Below are 18953 nucleotides of genomic sequence, written 5' to 3' on the forward strand. Positions count from 1 at the left end.
AGATTGCAGGCTGTGTTTGTGTTCATTGTGGCTTCCTCTTGATAATGACTATGAAATAGTTACTTCTGTGAAAAGTTCCTTTTGAATGGCTTTTTATATAAAGTATTTCCTCATAAAACAATCATAGCTACATATACAGCTTAAGACTCAAGTACTGTGGTCTATCAGGCTGGAGAATTAAAACCAACTGACATGATCTACCACACAAAAAATGTACCTTTTGAATTTATAGCATGGGTGAAATAGGTATGTCAACAATACACTGCTGTCCTCTGAAATAACAAGATTATAATTAAAGTTCTAGGCTTGACACAGGGAATTTTTGCTTGGAACCAGGTCTGGAAACTCTGAATAATTATTTCTTTCACCCTAACAGGCATTTATTGCACTAACTAGATGCAGAAGCAGACCTGGAAAATAATTTTTTTAAATCTCATTTTCAGACTTTGGCACATATCATTCTTCTGCTGTCTGCAATAGCTGGCTTATCTGACATTCCTTGGCAGGAGTGAAAATTAATAAATACAAACGGGTTTTGATGGCAGTTCATGTTTTTCTTTCTATTTGTAGAATAAGAAATACAAAATCACTGTGCACTGAAGCAAATACTTGCTCTCTCACCACTTCTGATATTTACTTTTAGTTTCCTCTTGGTCAAATCAAGCTTTTTGAGGCAAAGGTTGAAGAAGTTGATAGATCATGTGATTCTGATGAAGATTATGAGGCTAGTGGCCGCAGTTTATTATCAACACATTACACTGTTGTTATCCACCCCAAAGATCAAGGACCCACTTATCTTCTTATAGGATCCAAACATGAGAAGGTAATAAAAAGAGTTTTATAAAGTTTCAGTAACACATCTGTGAGTATTGTGCTGTGATATGGATATTTCTTTGAGAGGAGGAGGCAGGGGACCTGCAAGTCATCCAGCTTGTAGTTTGATATAATAAGCAAGGAGAAGGTCCTGCTTCATTAACATCGATCAGAGTTTGTCTGTGAACCAGTACTATTGTAGGTAATCTTTTTTAAAATAGACAAAAATAAGCAGGGTTGCCTACATAAGGAGATAGTGCAGAATATCAAGTATGTTGTAATTGGAGAATTTTGCTCACAGTACACTAACCTGTAGACAGACCTGTAGCAGATCTTCCTGAGAGGTTTTAGAATACTATTACCCATTTTCATTGATAAGATTTACAATAGGCAAGACTGCCCTAATGAAGTGAAGGAGAAATGAGAATAATGGTTAACAACTTTATTATTATTATTATTATTATTACTTCATTGTTCTCAAGTAATCTTACAGATCTGGTTTTGCTTCCTGACCTTATCTCCAGGTCAGCAGGATCTAGCAGTGATTAAAAGGCACTTATGTTAGCTTTCTGAAGAGGAAAGGAAGAATGCCCTGATAATTGGCCATGATTTCTGAGGGTAAAAAACTTCTGAAGAGAGCGCTGTCCAATCTTCTTCGCTTAATATTTGTAACATAGAGACCATGAATACACGTGTATTCAAACAAGGGGAAACTCATTTGAGTTTCAACAGGAGTGCATGGTAGTGTTTCAGGTTAAGAGAAAAATCCTGATGAAGCAGTTCCTTCCAACACAGATTGAGTGAGCTGATGTTTTTTTTCTGCTTTAGGACACGTGGCTTTATCATCTCACAGTTGCAGCTGGAAGTACCAGTGTAAATGTTGGATCTGAGTTTGAACAACTTATTTGTAAATTATTAAATATGGAAGGTGATACCAGTAAGTTAGTTTCTTAATCTTCTAATCTTCTAATACTTATTTATTGAATGTATTTATGAACTGAATTAATTGCAAAACCTATATATTTTATCCATTTAGCATCTCAGATTTGGAGACATCCTACCCTTTGCCATAGCAAAGAAGGAATATCTTCTCCTCTTACAACATTGCCATCAGAAGCCTTGCAAACCGAAGCAATTAAATTATTTAAGGTAAAACCATAGCAGATGCCTTTTTTATTAACTGACTTACTATTTTAACTCCTAGCTAAAGAATGGGTATTAGTTGGCTTACTAGAGATGCTCAGCAGGTAAGAAAAAAGAAAAATTAAGTTTATTCTTGCCTTTAGCGGAGGTAATGAATGGACAGTAGCAGAATATTCCTCTATTATCTCACCGAAGACTAGCACTTCCAATGTAAAGAGATTGCTTTTAGTTGTGAGGGAGCAGTTCAGGCTTCAACTTTTGGGCTTTCTACTGAGATTTGATAAAGTGCAAGTTAGTAGAAAAATCCACAGCCATCATGGATGAGAATAATTTTATCCTGCAGTTCTTAAGTCCCAGACAACCTAACAGCATGGATGGATCTTTGTCTTCAGAGAACTGTATCCAAATACTATTTTTTTCAATTGGATTTTAGGAAGAACAAATGGTAGGCAAAAGTTTTGTTGTAGATATATTTAAATCAGCTAGAATACATATCAAAAATTGGGGGGGAAAATGAAGCAAAGTTTTAAGTTTAACCAAGTCACGGATTATTTCAAATTGAGATAGAAGGCAGAGATTATATCTTTTTAATAAAATCTTTTTTTCATATGAAGTAGCTATTCTTAAAAGACTGATTAGGTATTCTAATAATATAAATAGAGAAAATATTGCAGAGTAGAATTATTGAAAGTATTTCACAACAGGTTTTTTTAATTCACTTTTAAAGATTTTCATACACCTTCAGTGAAAAGGCTTTACGAGAGACACATAATGGTTCATAACTGCTGTGCTGCAGCTAGTTTCTTGGGAATTTTTGTATGCCAGTAAGACCTTCTATCTTTCCCAGTTAAAGGCCAGATAGATGGTTGATATCTGTGGCAAGCAGTACACTGCGATGCCATTAACCTTCTTTCTCCTCTCTCGTGCCCTCACCCAGGTAAAAAACTACTCCTGAACAGTAAGTAATAGCCAGGCTATACAGTCTGTTTCAGAGACAAAATCCAATCTTGCTGTTCCTTTTTTTGTAAATGGTGAAGTAAATTGCAAGTTGGAAAGCACGGAGCTTGGATAAATGAACTTTCTCCACAAAACATAGACAAGTCTAAAGACCGAATTCCCTGAACCATCAGCTTTCTGGAGAATTCTGATGTAATGGTTCAGATCTGGAAGGGAATCAAGACAAGTGCCCTGTGTTCAGTCGCAGCCACTTGTAGACAAAATTTCCAGCTTGTTTTTTTGAAATGTTTGGACTTTAAAGGAGTATATCCATCTTATTTTCTGCAATCCTGCAGCATGAACATTTAAAAGGGAATGTACTCTGATAAAAATACATTTATATCTATTTGGAAATCACTTTCTGAAATATGTTTCAGACCTAATTCAAATCACAGACACTTGCCTAAAATAAATAAATAAGAGATTACTTGTATGACCTTTATTGAAACTTTGTGTAAATCAGTTTAAAAGTCAGGTCGGGAATTGATTTAGAAACAGACCGAGTCATGTTTCAGTTATTCCATTGCTGATAAAAATTAGTCCTGTGCATCCACATATTTTCATATAGATTAGAAATAGACTGGGCTTCCATCCATTTCTTCTATTTTGCTAAAATACGTTGAAAATTCATCAGCTATTTCACAGAGTAAAGCCAATGAGTGATGCCTAAGTTTTCTTCTAATACAGCACAACAAATGCTTAACACCTGGCTTTCTTAAGACAGTACTGGGGATAGGAAAGGTTAGACTTAGAGTTAAAATACCAGTGAAAGCCAAGATGTAAAACAAATGGGTCCAAGTTATGGTTTTCTTACCTGTGTGTATTCTGCCTTGTTGTGCTCACTACTTGCACAATTACTTTACACTGGCTGTCACTGAGAGTTGTACGTTTTGCATTTTAAAGTCCTGTAGAGGGGTAAGCTATGTTCAGCATGTCCTTAAACCTGCCTACCACTACAACTGCTGCAGTTCCTGCTAGAGCTCACTCCACTGGATACAGAATGAAAAGCCTGTTTTTTACGAGGTATTTTTATCATAAGTCTCTCTGTATAGCTTTTCATCCATTGGGGCCGCTTTCACTATTTTTTGCAGGGCCAGTAGGGTTTCCTTAGTCTACTGGTAAACTGACTTAATTGTGGCTTCAGTTACAGCATTTAGATGTTTTGTTATACAGAACGTCTGAAAGATCTGTTGGGGCTTTTTGTGTGTAAACTCACTTGCTTATTATTTTGCATCTAGACCTGCCAGTTGTTTATAAATGCTGCAGTTGACTCTCCTGCCATTGATTACCATGTATCTTTGGCCCAAAGTGCTTTGCAGATCTGCCTCACACATCCTGAACTTCAAAATGAGATCTGTTGTCAGCTTATTAAACAGACTAGACGTCGACATCCACAAAACCAGGCAGGACCAGTACAGGTAACCCAGTATTTATTTTAATGGTACCTATTTCAACAGCAGTGAAGGAACTACACAGACTGTTTAGAACGGCAAAGGGGCTTTGCTCTTCTGTAGCATCTGCTTACTTAAAATCAAATAAAACCCTGAACATCTTATTATTGCTGTGTCTTCCTGAAATGAAGCTGATGCTATCCTCCTTCAAAGTATGTGAATCTGGTGATAAGAGTATATCTTTTCCTGTGCTGGTTTTAAAGGCTGGACATACAATGGTTTATCTTCAAGTTAAGTGTTGAGTAAGACAAGATGTATGGAACCCAATTCTTTTTTACTGCACCTCTCCTAAGGGAGTTGCTGCATCAGGAAGCTTGGTGGGCTAAACCACGTGGCAGATATCTCTGTAGCATAAGTGTGAAGGAAAGCTGTAGTGCCATGTTGTGGAAACTCCTCTTGTATATCATACTGTTCTGCATGTACCTTGCATGCTAGGTTGTAAATACATACCTAAAATTCTTCACTTTGTCCACTGCCAGCTATTCATTGGTATCCAAATACGTAACAGTTATATGAACTGAAATTGAAAGGAGAGCCAATACTTATACAGTATTTTGATATAATTGAGTAGAATTAAGTAGAACACTTAGGCTTATGATGGAGCAATAGTTACAGAACTAGGAAATGGATCAGAAAATTAGAAAGGAAATTACCATATTAAGGCCTTTGTAAATAAGCACATTTTTCTCTTGCCACAGCAAGCAGAACATGACTAGCAGATGTACCTATTATCTAGAAACAGCCCTTACCTGAGATACGGCTCGTATGTGTGCATGGCTAAAACATCCTCAAAGCTTTTACAACAGACATAGCACATTCATGTCAGTCAGCACACACTGAAGTTACATATGGTGATGGTATTTAAACTAACCATAATCCGTATTTGGTACTTTTTGTACCACTACCAAGGCCTTCTCTTTGATACAGATAAATATATTGTTGCCATCATAATCCACTGGCACGATTTTTAAGAGTTAAAACAGTCTGTAAAATGTTTGCAGCCTCATGCTAATTTTTTGAAGTCCTAACTCCCACCCCTGCTTCTACTGCAATGTCTTCCTGAAACAGAGCTGATGCTATCTTCCATCAAAGTACAGGTATTTGATGAAAGGGAATGTCTCTGTCTGTGCTGTCAAATTTGTGTTTAATGCTAGGCAAATCAGATAAATCATGACAGAGAAACCCCATTTTTTATATTACAATGTGATGCACTGATACAATTGTGAGAAAAGTAGTTGCAATGTTAGTAAGTATATCCGGAGTACAGAGCAGTCTGTATAAAGCGAAGCCTAATGGATACATACTGAGCAATGAAAATATACCAAAATACTGAATAATTGTTTTTCAATAGTTACTGTCTACTTTGTAGAAAAATGTCTTATGGGTTGCTTCATAATATATGTAACAGGAGAGCTGAATTAAAATTGCACAGGCTTTTCCTCGCTTCTTAGTGCTTGGCCTTGCAGCCTTAGTATTTTCCTATATATTAACTGCTTTTTATACAAACTGATCTGCTTTCCCATTTCCAGCCCTGAAGGAAACTTACTGTACACAAGTAAATAGAAAGAGGGCATTTTTGCCTTCCAATGAGGTGACATGCTTATTTACTCAGCTTTTTCTGTGTGTTTTGGTTTTTTATTCCCATTTACAGCGGTCTGTTATTTGACCTGGCACAGTTAAGCTGTACTGCTGGCCAGCAGCCAGAGCAGGAAGTTTTATTTTGTAATATGTTTAAACCAGTGAATGTCTTCCCTTTGTCCAGGGCTTGCAGCTCTTGGCTCTCTGCGTTGGACTCTTTCTGCCCCAGCACCCATTCCTTTGGCTTCTTAAACTTCATTTAAAGAAGAATGCAGATTCCAGGTGTGCCTGAATATTATTACCCAGCTAGCTGACTAGTCTTTCTGAAGTACCGTATTTTCAATCCTTCATTTAATATTTCAGATCTTTTGACATATATTTTAAAATAAATTTGAGTAGAATTGTGCTCCAGTGCTACTAAAATGTAGTATGTTACTTCTATGCGTAACTTTTATCCTTTGCTTTGAAAAATACTCTGCAGTGAAACTCTGTATGTTGCAAAACCGTGAAAACCAAAATATGGCAGTTACACAGAACACTCTGAGCCATGTTCATCTTCGGCACTATTCTGTTGGTCTCGGTAGACTAATTCTCTTTATAATTCCACATGGAAAAATGTGTTGGAAATCTCAGAGTGAAATCTGAGTGCTCCTCCTATCTGGCATCCCCAGAGAGATTTACTCACAGTTTACTATCATTTCAATCAGTCCCCAAGAATTGTTTTATTTCTTTTTTTGTCACAGGACAGAATTTGGGAAATATGCAATATATTGTCAGCGATGTGTAGAGCGTACCCAGCAGAACGGAGACCGAGAAGCCAGACCTTCCAGAATGGAAATCCTTTCCACTCTTCTAAGAAACCCCTACCACCATTCGCTGCCCTTTAGTATTCCAGTTCATTTCATGAACGGCATATATCAGGTAACAAGTAGACCATGAAATGTGAGGTGTCCCAACCCCTTGCTATTAGCATACACATGAAGTAGGATATTAGAAACAGAATTGTAAGTGTTAAGGTAAACATGGTTCAAGTTTCATCCTGTGTCAGTGCTCTCAATGGCAGGCACAAGGTCCTTGTGATCTGATTTGATCAACAAAGAGTAAAGGTTTTGGGAAAAATCTTTAAAAGAAAGAAAAAAAACCCCGAAGCTTCTTTAAAAGTCAGAAATACTAAAGTTCTGTTTCTTATTTAACTTGACCATCAAATGAATGAATTAGACTGAAGAAAAGGGAAAGGTATTAAATTCCACTTCCTTTCATCAGGCATCTTGAAAGTTAAATATCTCAGTGAAAGCCTGGAAGCACAGCTGTAGCTCCCATTATCAGTCATGAAGGATAACCATATTCCTTACAGAACAAACACAGCTTCATTCTTAACTCTTTTGGGACTTCATCAGTCAAAGCCTGTAGGAAACTTTCCATGGGCTTCACAACCTGGTTTGTGTTTCTAACTGTGAGAGCTGACTGAAAAAAACCAAGTTTTTAATAATTCACAGTATTCCTAGACAGAAAGCACATTTTTATATGAAATCAAAGCTATATCGAATACACTTTTCATTTCAGGTCACAGAATAACTCTCCTTCTCTCCTTCCGCCCGTGCCCCCGGCCCCCCCCCCTGCCTCCCCGAGCTTCTTAATTGTTTACTTCTTGCCCAGTAAAACAGGAAAAACATGTATTTAAACCATCCTAAAAGGTTTCAAAATTCAGTTTTAACAAAAAAAAGGAAAAACTGCCCAGCTGCTCATTGTTGAAAAATGTATACTTCCAAATGCTATGAAAATTACAATTGAATATGTAAATTACTTCAGTGGGATCAGCAATTAAACAATTATAGTGGTATTGAAAACTTTTGTATTCATCTATGAAGCTAGATTAAGCAGATTTTTTTTTAATGCCAACCAGTGAGAAACCCAAAACAGAAGTCCAAGATTCATTTTCAAGTCATTTCTTTACCAAAAGGGTAAAACATCTTCATCATGTCAAATACAGAACACCCTCAAAACAGATTTAAGTGAATATCAGCAACTAATACCTGTACAAAAGACATTTGCCATCTCTTGCTAAAAGGCTGTAATACTAGTAACAACAGACACAAATTCAGATTTGGTGAAATAAAACTTACAAGGTTTTATATATTACTGACCTATGTAGTACTAACAGAGCAACATTGGTAAAATATTTCAGATCTGCCAATGTAGATCTGCCATCTAATATCCATCTGAAGTTGCACGTGATGAAAAAGGATTAATTGATCTCACTTGTTTCACTACCATATTGGAAAGTGTGGGTAGTTATACTTTGCATTTTTCAAGTAGTATTTGTCACAAAAAGCTCAGATACTAGACTGCTTTCTGTTGCATAAATTCTGTAGCAGAAATTCAAGTGCAGCAAGTGCAAAGAAACGACTGTAAAGAAAATAAAAATAGTACATTTGAAAGCATTTTGGTAGTGACTTTGATTTTATAAACAAAATGCAATAAGGTACAATCTGCTGGGAAGTTAATCATTTTTTGGATAGAGAAAAACTCCATGAAATGGACTTCCTATGTGGAAATCTTGAATCTTCTCCAGACCCTTTGTAGAAAATAATTTCCAACAGTGATAAGTTATTCACAGAGGATATAATGGGTCTTACATTCTCACTGTTATTCTAGAGGTATTATTTTTCAAAAATTTAGATTTAAGGGGGGCTGTTTATAAGCAAAATATATTTTGGCTGCTTTTTTAGGTTGTTGGGTTTGATGCCTCTACCACAGTGGAGGAATTTCTCAACACCCTGAATCAGGATACAGGAATGAGGAAACCAGCTCAGTCAGGATTTGCACTATTTTCTGATGATCCCTCTGGCAAGGATATAGAGCACTGTCTTCAAGGAAATATCAAGGTAAACAAAAGCCTTGAATGAGTCTTGCATGTAAAACAACAATGTATCTTCATTATACACAGCTCTCTTCAGACAATGTAAAGGAAAACGTTTTTCAGGCTAAAAACTGTCTTTAGGGTTTTTTCTTCATAACATAAAAGGAAAGATTTGAAAAAAAAATCACTTTTTCAACTGCTCAAATTCATTCAGCGAACTATATTTAAAAGCTTTGTTTAAGAGACTGATATTATTCAGAGAAGTAACAGCTGGGTTAAAAAAGAAAAAGTATGCTGTTACTATTCACAGTTCCTTAAAAGTAAAAAGCCATTGGAGTCCAACATGCATTTAGAGATTTCAGTTAACATTTCTGGTATAGCTCCAAAATATGACCATTTGAGGTCCAAAAAGTCATTGACACTGGGGTGGAGATCCTGGGGAAGAAAAAAATATCTAAATACAGAATAATTAGGGCTCAGTTCAGGAAATTTCCAGTGTTTGGTTTATCATTGTTCTGAAGTTTAGTTCCCTCTATTGCTAGAATTAAATTTTTTGCAGCAAAGAGTGGCAAAACGCAATATAATCATTCTTCAGTAAAATATATATTTTTTTAAGCCTTTTAGCAACTAATGAATAATGAAATTTTTGTGCTTCTACCAAGTAGTCTTTTGCAACTTTTGGCCAGTGTTGACAGCTGCACTTTGAGTTACAAGTTCTGGTACAACCAGGCCTTAGTGACAAACAAATAGGGTCATCATGATCAGCTCTCTCCCTTTACCAGAATAATTACCATATGGAAAGCAAAATGTTTAAAAATGGTAACATTGCAATGTAAAGGTAAATGTAACTGTAGAAGCTGTTCACATTACTGCTTCCAGGAGGGCTCTTTTATGAAGGAACAGCGACATGCAGCCCAGCAGGGCTCCCGGGACCTCTGTTCTACCTCCTCCCCATCTGCCCACCTACCCCACTTGTTGTGAATAAACTTCATGCAAACTTCATAGCAGTTACTAGAAAGGGCCTGAAAAACTCCAGCATCCAATAGAAAGAGAAGGCAGTTATCAAAAGCATTTGATTAATTATGTAACAACTCACTCTGTAATTACACATTCATTGGCTGCTACTAAATCAAATACCTGGCCTTTCCGTATAAGCATGTTATGGATCGTTTCCAAAGGTGGTATGTGTGTTGCAGGATAAACAAACAGTGAAAATGTTAATTATTAAATGCTCCAACTAAGAAATGCAAGTAAAGTTATCTTCCAGTAGCTTTAAAAATTCAAGCTATTTATGTTTCTGATATGTAATAGGTAAAAGATATTTTAAGTTGACAATTTCTATTCAGAGGTGTTTTCAAAGAGGAATATATGGCAAAGTCAGTTTTGTATTGCTTTCCTTCTAGATTTGTGACATAATTTCAAAATGGGAGCAAGCCTCCAAAGAACAACACCCTGGGAAATGTGAAGGCACAAGGACTGTCCGCCTTACTTACAAAAACAGGTTTGTTTAGCAAATATAACATCTCTGCCGTGTCCCAAGATATTTTTATTTTATTTTTGCAGTTTCTTAATCTGAAAAATATTGGCTGACTCAAAGCTTGCAACAAAAAAAGTAAATGGGTGTAACTGGATAATTTGGGGTTTTTTAAATACAGTTTATTTTTCCTAGTTCTTAAGAGGACAGCAGGGCTGTCCCCCCACCTACCCCCCACCCCCCAAAAAAAAAGGGCAACAGTGAACGCAGAAGACTGAAATTAAATATTTGCCCACTGGTTCAAGTACAAGTGTTGCTCTGGTAATGTGTTTTGATGCTGACATAAACTTGTCACATTTGGAGCAGATACTGCTAATCCTCAGGGCTAATGCATTTCCCTATCTTCTTTATTTAATAACTTTCTGTCTTTTCTGTAGGCTTTATTTTTCAGTTCAAGTCCATGGGGAGACAGACAGAGAGAAGCTGCTGCTAGTATATCAGACAAATGATCAAATAGTCAATGGACTTTTCCCTGTAAACAAAGAACTAGCAATGGAATTGACAGCTCTTTTAGCTCAGGTAATCCTTGTGCATTAAGGACTCACACAGCAGTTTTACAGATGAAAAACTTGAATAAAGAAACTGGTCCAGGATTGCTTGACAGTCAAGTGACCTCCACGTTTTACGCATGATAGTGCAGGAAATACACTGGGCTGGAATCTTTGTGTAAGGCTAACTCTGTACTTCAGTGACTATGCTTTACAGTGTACGCTGCTGTTGGCACCAGTACAGACAAAATTTGCTTTACCTCCTATGCAGTCAGGCCCTCTGCGATGAAATACTATGTAATCAAGTACCATTTCTTCACAGTTCCTTATATGATTTCTGCAAGTTAACACACCAAAATAACTGCTGCTTAATGAAAGCCTAAGACTCCTTTTCTAGACATGGTCTTCATAAGATCTGTTTTATTTTAAAATTAAAGGCTCAAGGGAAGGTTATTGAGAAAGTTGTTTGATGGTGTTATCAATAAATCTAAACTGGTTTGTGTCAGCTGGAGATCTAGCAGTCTCAGAACAGAACTAGTAAGTATTATATTTGTACAATTTATACTTGATATTTATCCTCTTTTATGGTAAATATAAAATAAGAAAAATAAAATTACTCGCATGACTTTTATATCTGTGAAAAATATACATTAATTGACAAACTTTTTCATTTTATACTTCATAAGAAAGAGAAGAAGACAGCTCCTAACATCCAGCTGGAAAATTGCTCTGGAGTAACACATAATGTTCTTCATGATTTTCCCCTCAGGTAGAGATTGGAGATTTTGAACGGCCTTTTTCAACTCCAGCAGGGCAAGTCACTTCCCAGTCCAAGTCCAATCAAACTTTAAAACAAGTTTTGGAGAGATTCTACCCTAAGAGGTACAGGCATGGTTGTTCAGAGGAACAGTTAAGGTGAGATGTATATTCTGATTCATACTCTAAAAATCTAGGAGTGACATGAGGAAGTTTCAAAGTGTCATTAGGTACAACTTACTGTTATGCCATATTTGCCTAAACCTGTGTTTGAAACTTATTTTCTTACTAAATTGAAGAACCCATTTCCTCTGTGTATTTCTAAACAGAGGACCACCAATAAGCATGCATTCCAGCAAAAGCTGTACAAGTTACTACATAGTGTTACAAAACCCAGCGATTTTGAGATTCTTATTTTTCTTATTCAGCAAATCTAAATTAAGTCTTTGCACAGACTAAAAAAACTACTGAAAGTAAAGGACACAGGGATCTGATCTGAATGTTTGCTCTTCATAGGTGCAATCTCTTGCAGCCAGTCAAATTGGCAATATGTTGACTTAATGGACTTGCTAGTAAGGTATCAGTTAATATAAAATGGATAACCTGCAAGTGATTTCAATCAACACCTACTAACATGAGAAAGAGCAGAACAGTGTAATAAATTATCCAAAGCCAATGAGACAGCAATTTTGAAGTCCAGTAAACATCATAGAAATGTTTTCCTCATTCTTCACTACAGGTTTGAGAAAGTTTAAAGCTATTGTATGCACAAAGTAACATTATTACATACGCAGAAGGTAACAGTATTCATTCAAAAGTATATGCACAACAAACAGTTAGGCAATTAATTTCAAAGGACAAAGTATAAGAATAGACTAACTCATGGAGGATAAGTCAAACATCTGTTGAACTGTTCAGGTAATCCCTAAACTACCAATGGCCAGAGATGGAAGTCTGTGGAGGGAAAAGAATCACTCTATACCCCTTTGTGTGTATTCTTTTGCTAAGGGTACAGTTTGACTTCATAAACTTCCAGAAAGAGTAAGCTGCAAGTGCAAGGTCTCCCTTTACCACACATTCCCTCTCCCTTTTCTTGGGCTGCGTCTAATAATCTTGTGGCTGCTGGGTGAGTCATTCCTGCAGGTGAATGTGCTAGAAAGGTATTCCGGGGTGGGTTTTTTGGAGGATTAGTTTTCCATAGGATCGTTTTATTGAACCAACTCACCATGGTGCCAAAAAAGAAAAGAGGCAGTGTGAATGCATCATGCATCAGAAGCACCCTTTTTGGTAACAGTGCCTAGATACACTAAAAAAGAGTAGCGTTAAGCCGTATCTTGCACATCTATTACTAGCTACAGGTAAAGATATGTGCTAAGCTGGATGGATTTTTGGAATGACAACTGGTATAGCTGTTGAGTACTGATAAAGGTAGATTGATTATCTGTAGAAACACATTAAAAGCTGTCCTAGACTTTTTCCCTTTATGCTGCAACTGCTGTATCAATATTTAATCATAATGTTGCAGAAATTATAAGGTAGTTTGTAATTTTCATGTGCATAAACATACTAAATGATGTTTGAGGTTTATTTAATACTGTATAAATGATAGTTGTATTAAATTATGATTTTAACAAATGGATTCTTTTTTGCACATTAAACTCACTATGGGTAAGAATTTAAATTCTTTTCAATAACTAAATCACATACTTCATTTCAACAGACAGCTTTGTCAGCGATTGTCTACGAGATGGATGGCTCTCCGAGGGCACAGTGCTGCAGACTGTGTGCGCATTTATCTCACTGTAGCCAGGAAATGGTCTTTCTTTGGTGCTAAATTGTTTGCAGCAAAAGTAAGAAACTTTAATGAGTTTGAGTGGTGGGTTTTTTTCAATATAAATATGATTTTGAAAACAGTAGTACCTTTTTGTTGAAGACAAGTGTGCTATACATTTTCTGGTTGAATCTCTTGTCAAATTATTAACTTAAGCCATATACTGGTAAAATGTAATAACCATGGTACTAAGTATACCATAATAGTAACTTTCCAATACATGTACTGCTTGTTTTACATTATTAATTTAGATGGTATCTTTTCATTTTCTTGTATCTGAGTTTGAGATAGCCTTTCTGTTTCAGACTTTTTTTTCCCTGATAACTAGTAGAATATTGAAAAGGCATCATTAACCAGCTATGGAAGCTGAACCTTGCAGAAACACTACATGTTGTTAAGGGTACTTAGAGCACTCCCTTCTGTGCTGGCCTCTCTCAGTTTCTGTTAAATCACTAGTATCTTAATTCTCTTGATTCAAATAACAGCTATGTTAAACAGAACTGTCACCTGACCCCTTATATTTTATTAGGTAATCCCAGTGTGTATATATATATATATATAAAATTGCTTATCAGCACTCTGTTCTTTGCATATGTAGACATACGTGCTAGTGAACAAACTTTAAAACACCTGATTTTTTTATTTTATTAATCAGAGTATACATTTTATTGGACTAAGCACCAGGGGAGGCTTCAAGAGTATTAGATAAGAGTTCACCTTTCTGGCACTGGCCACCTACATGGCTTTGGGCAGCTGCTTCAATTCCTTTACTTCAGTTCCCTCCCAGTGTAAATGTCAGTAACATCTGTGGATGGAGAGAGCTCTATAATAGCTGAGAATTAATAATTATTTACATATTGCCTCATTTTGAAGTAGTAATTGAAGAACATTTCTCCTTGCAGCCTCTAGCAACATCCTCAGTTGAGAAGTCCTTCATATGGTTTGCTGTACATGAAGATGGCATAAGCATCCTAGATTACAGCTCTATGGTAAGTGAAATTTCTTTTTTAGTTTTGGTCAAAGTAGATTTTAATACTGAGTATATGGAGAGATTCACTACCGTAGTACATAAAAGATGGCATTAGCCTTCCATGCTGAGTTATCTAGTCTTTCTTATAAAGCAAAAATTCAAGCCTTTCAAAATGCTTTAATGTTATCATCATTATCGTAGTACTAATAATAGAAATAATTAATGAATTCTTTGCACAGAATTTATTTTTGTTTATCAGATACAGGTTTTATATCTTTTAATGAAATGTTAGTGTTTTAATCATTCAGATGTCAGGAGATCCACAGTTACAGTTCTTACAATAACATTAATTTTCTTTTCCTGGAGACTTCATTTTCCATTATTATTCATAATACATACACTCTGCAAAGAGCAGTTACTTTAAAAGATTGTTATTTTCATTGTATTATTTTTGTTTAATAGTAGGTAATATAACCCAGTGTTATTTAATTATGTCATTTTAGGCTCTGATTTTTCTTTGATTTGCAATAAAAGTTTTCACAGAAAACGACTCATGGTAATCAGTGTAAAAAAGCAGTCCTTGAGAAGATCCCTGCTTTAATTTATATCCTGCAAAGAAGCAGAATGGCATGGCGCTATTAGCAAGTGCTAATATTGAATATCAGAAAATTAAAATCTCAACTTTATAATAGTACTGATACGGGCCTTTTCATTACGTTTCTTTGCAGTTAAAGAAATAATAAAACAAAGAATATGAGGAGAGCAAACAGCAGCTCTGTTCATGAAACAGGAGAGAACAGGAAAAATGAGCTTGCATTTGACTGCAGAAAACTCTATAACAGCATCTACTCGTAGAGCTCACTGTGGCATTTCTGCAGAGCACTGCCTGTTTACAACATCAGCAGGCCTTACTTGCTATTCAAGAAATGCTCCAGGGAATATTCCAGGGAATATTCCGATTTTCTGCAGGAAGGATCAGGGGTATCATAAATGATGTTGCAAGGGGTAGAGAAAAACTCTTTCAAAATAAGGGCAAAAAGAGCTTTAGTAACCAAAGGAGTTTAAGTCACAGTGTACAAATACTGTCTTGCGATGAATTTTAAATGTGAACATCTGCAGCAAATTAGTATGAGTCGTAACAATAAATTAAATGCTAATCATAGACTCAAAGGCCACTAGTGTGGTGTTGAACACTGAGCAGTAAGAGCTGAGGCATGGAAAGCAGAGGAGCCTTCAAGAGCATTTATGCTTCATCTAGATGTGAAAAAAAGAGAACAGAGTTTAATTTCATTTGTGTGTATGCAAACTATATGACTGCACAAAAAGAAGTCCTGGAGTTAAAGTCCTTTAGATGCCTTATACTCTGCCATTTAATTTATTTAGACACTGCTTTGATTTCATATGGAATTCCTAAGATCAGCTTCTCTAAAAGTCAGTCAAGGCTTGTGTAAAGTGAATTACACACCTAAGTTGAAACCTGCTTCTAATATCTTTGATCTAATTAATTTTGAATAGAAACAGAGGTCAAACCTGTAAGAGTTATCATCTGCAATGGAAGTTCCTCCTAGTGCAGGTCTGAACGAAGCTATCTCAAAATTTACAATTAAATTCAAGATTCGTAAGAGGATAACAACATTTTGAAAATTTTGAAAAATCACATGTTCAATTGTATTTTTAAAGAAGTATTTGTCTTATCTGTCGTAATTCCTGCATTGTCTTGCTTATAGCTTTGCATTTGGGTTTTTTGGTTTCCTTTGTTTAGCGGTTAACAGTTACATATACATATAAGAGTCTGATGACTTTCGGAGGCTATCAAGATGATTTTATGTTGGTTGTTAACAATGCTCAGACAAAGGACAAATCAACTGAAAAACACCTTTTTGCCATGACAAAACCAAAGGTTAGTATATTACCTGAAACAGCTTCCTACCATCTGCTACTTTTCAACTTTTTCTAGTGGTTAATCTTTAACAGATGTGAAAGATGAAACACCTTCTTTGTTCCTAACATTCTCAGATTATTGACTTTTGCCAGATGGTTTTAGAGAGCGAAACAATTAGTAATATAAGAGCTAGCAGTGACAATACTGATATGTTCCTTTTCTTTTCATGTCCCTGTCTATAACATTCCAAATTTTTCATAGGAAAACAAAGAAGGCTATTAAGGACAGGAATTATATGCAGTACCTAAAAACTAGTCTATTTTCTTAATCAGCACCAGAGGTAATTTTTAAGAAGATACAGTGGAATTGCAGAACACAAGATCTGAAGGATCAGTCACTTAAAAATCCTAGGATATTTTTACCTTTGGTAAAGAAACTGTTCATGCTTTTTAAGTTTAGATTCTCTCCTTCACTGGTAAGATTGACTATATTTTTTAAAAAAGCAAATTGTAGTCAGAACAATTTATGAAACAGAATACAGAATTCCACATAGAAGTTTGGGTCAAAACATGACTCTTCATAGAAATAAGTATAGTAAAATAGATCTGTTCGAGTTTCCTTCAGTTTGGGCCCTTTTAGGCAAGGTTGTGTGGATTGTAAAGAGAAGCTACGGTAAAAAGCTCCCAGAAGTCTTTATTCCTTTTATCTACCCTGTGTCTTTAGTTCTCTGAGCAGTAGATATTTTCTAGCAAAATTGAGGGAACACATCATAAAAGCTTTTTCTAAGAGCATCCTCTTTCGGACTTCAAAATATCCAAGTGAAAGAAGCCATCTGTTTGAATCATTTAAGACTGTGGAAGACAAAGTATCTAGCATACAGATGGGAAAAATATGACATTATTTGCAAGGAGCAATAGAAAAAATCTCTATTAAGCATCTCTTCTCTCCCCATAATTAATATGTTTGATAAAGTACAAGTACTTTTCCAGTTGATGGTGATTGTCACTTGCTAAAAAGTTAGCTATTTTTTCAGCAGTCAAAACACATCACTGTGTTTTTCAAAGAGTTTTGTATTTCCTGTTACAGATTCTGGAGATCACTCTTCTGATTGCCAGCTATATTAACAACTTTCATCAGCTGAAAGGAGCTGTTCATCACCTCTCTGCACCAGCATTACTGACACCGCAAAGTGGACAGAAACTCAAGGAAATGGGGAGTCAGCCACTTCTTGCAAACAACAGACCAACTAAATGTCCCACTTTGTTATGAAAAGATTATGTATCATGGTAACGCATCATTGTCACAGGGTTTCTACACTGACTGAAAAATTTTTGATGTACATGACGTAGAGCATAAGTAGGTCCATAAATTTCAATGTTTATATAACAGGAGGAGCCCTTTAATCAAAGACCTGGCCTGAACTGGAATGATGATGAGCCAATTTAAGGATTATGCTGTACTGGTGGTGGCTTGTGCCTACAGCTCAGAAATAAATGTCTGTCGATAGTGGTGGGGAAAGGTGGCTGTGAGAACAATTGCACAGGTTTTAGTACCCAGATATTTACTCAGGGACCAAACTGTCTTCAACTCTTCATCTCTGTTTTTCAAAATCACACAAGCTGTATAACCTTCATTTTGAAAAGGAATTTTTGTTTAAAAAAACCAGTCAAATACAAAATATTTTCCACTTCCAGCACCCGTCCTTATTTGCAATACAAGCACCACGAGACTAGAAAGAACAAATTGATATGTATAATTTTTTCTTTTTTAAAAAAAAGCCATAAGCACATCATGTAAATTTAAAGAACATTCTCATGATTCACTGTAGCCTTTGTTACACTTGGCAAGTCTTCAGCCTTGGTCTGGTAAATTTCTAAATAATCCCACTCTGACCCAGCCTTTTGGAAAAATCTAAATTGGACAGGCACTGTATCTAGTATAGTTTTGTTGAACAAGATTCTGTACCTAATTTCTTCTTTAATCCAGAATAATAATATAATACAGGTGCAAGAATGACTCACAATTCAAAACACAAGCATAACACAGAAAGCCATTGCTTGACCTGTTGTGAGTAAACTTAGAGATGTATGTGCCATATAAAAACCGCGTGTAATGTATATACATTGATTCAGAATAATATTTTGTAAAACTTGTACTTCTTGTTTTTCATTTGTATCTATACATTTCATATTATAATACTAATATAATATTTTTGCACGCTGAAGACCTAATGCTGCATCTGAACTATGGGAATAGGAGTACTTTCTAGTTACCTTTTTCAGGTGCAAGCCTCAGTGCTACATAGGGTCAAGTATATGGAAGTTACACCCATTTTTTCTTCCAACCCTCACATTATCTTATCAATATATACAAATATCTTAAGGGTGAGCATCAAGAGGACAGGGCCAGGCTCTTTTCAGTAGTGCCAAGCAATAGGACAAGGGGCAACGGGCACAAACTGTGACACAGGAAGTTCCATCTGAATATGAGGAAAAACTTCTTTACTTTGAGGGTGACAGAGCACTGGACAGGCTGCCAAGAGAGGCTGTGGAGTCCCTTTTCTGGAGACAATCTAACCCCACCTGGACGTAACTCTCTGCAACCTGCTCTAGGAGAACCTGCTTTAGCAGGGGCCCAGAGGTCCCTTCCAA

The 18953-nt window shown here is 36.1% G+C and overlaps 1 protein-coding gene across 4 annotated transcripts in view; it reads left to right on the forward strand.

The window, feature by feature from the left end:
- PLEKHH2 (pleckstrin homology, MyTH4 and FERM domain containing H2) overlaps nucleotides 1–18455 on the forward strand; it is a 57020-nt gene extending 38565 nt beyond the window's left edge. For 3 of the 4 annotated variants that reach the window (XM_056357397.1, XM_056357396.1, XM_056357395.1), the window contains 14 exons: nucleotides 644–823; nucleotides 1642–1750; nucleotides 1850–1962; nucleotides 4191–4370; nucleotides 6166–6263; nucleotides 6725–6902; nucleotides 8711–8866; nucleotides 10245–10342; nucleotides 10753–10894; nucleotides 11633–11778; nucleotides 13340–13469; nucleotides 14353–14439; nucleotides 16183–16320; nucleotides 17389–18455. In XM_056357397.1, the coding sequence (XP_056213372.1) occupies nucleotides 644–823; nucleotides 1642–1750; nucleotides 1850–1962; nucleotides 4191–4370; nucleotides 6166–6263; nucleotides 6725–6902; nucleotides 8711–8866; nucleotides 10245–10342; nucleotides 10753–10894; nucleotides 11633–11778; nucleotides 13340–13469; nucleotides 14353–14439; nucleotides 16183–16320; nucleotides 17389–17571 (1938 nt within the window). In that variant the 3' untranslated portion in view covers nucleotides 17572–18455. Of the gene's footprint in view, nucleotides 1–643; nucleotides 824–1641; nucleotides 1751–1849; nucleotides 1963–4190; nucleotides 4371–6165; nucleotides 6264–6724; nucleotides 6903–8710; nucleotides 8867–10244; nucleotides 10343–10752; nucleotides 10895–11632; nucleotides 11779–13339; nucleotides 13470–14352; nucleotides 14440–16182; nucleotides 16321–17388 lie in introns of those variants that run through there. The other variant, XM_056357398.1, reaches the window with a different exon arrangement.
- Nucleotides 18456–18953: the final 498 nt, after the last annotated feature.

The sequence above is a fragment of the Falco biarmicus genome, chromosome 12 (genome assembly GCF_023638135.1).
Source record: "Falco biarmicus isolate bFalBia1 chromosome 12, bFalBia1.pri, whole genome shotgun sequence".
Taxonomy (NCBI): Eukaryota; Metazoa; Chordata; class Aves; order Falconiformes; family Falconidae; genus Falco; species Falco biarmicus.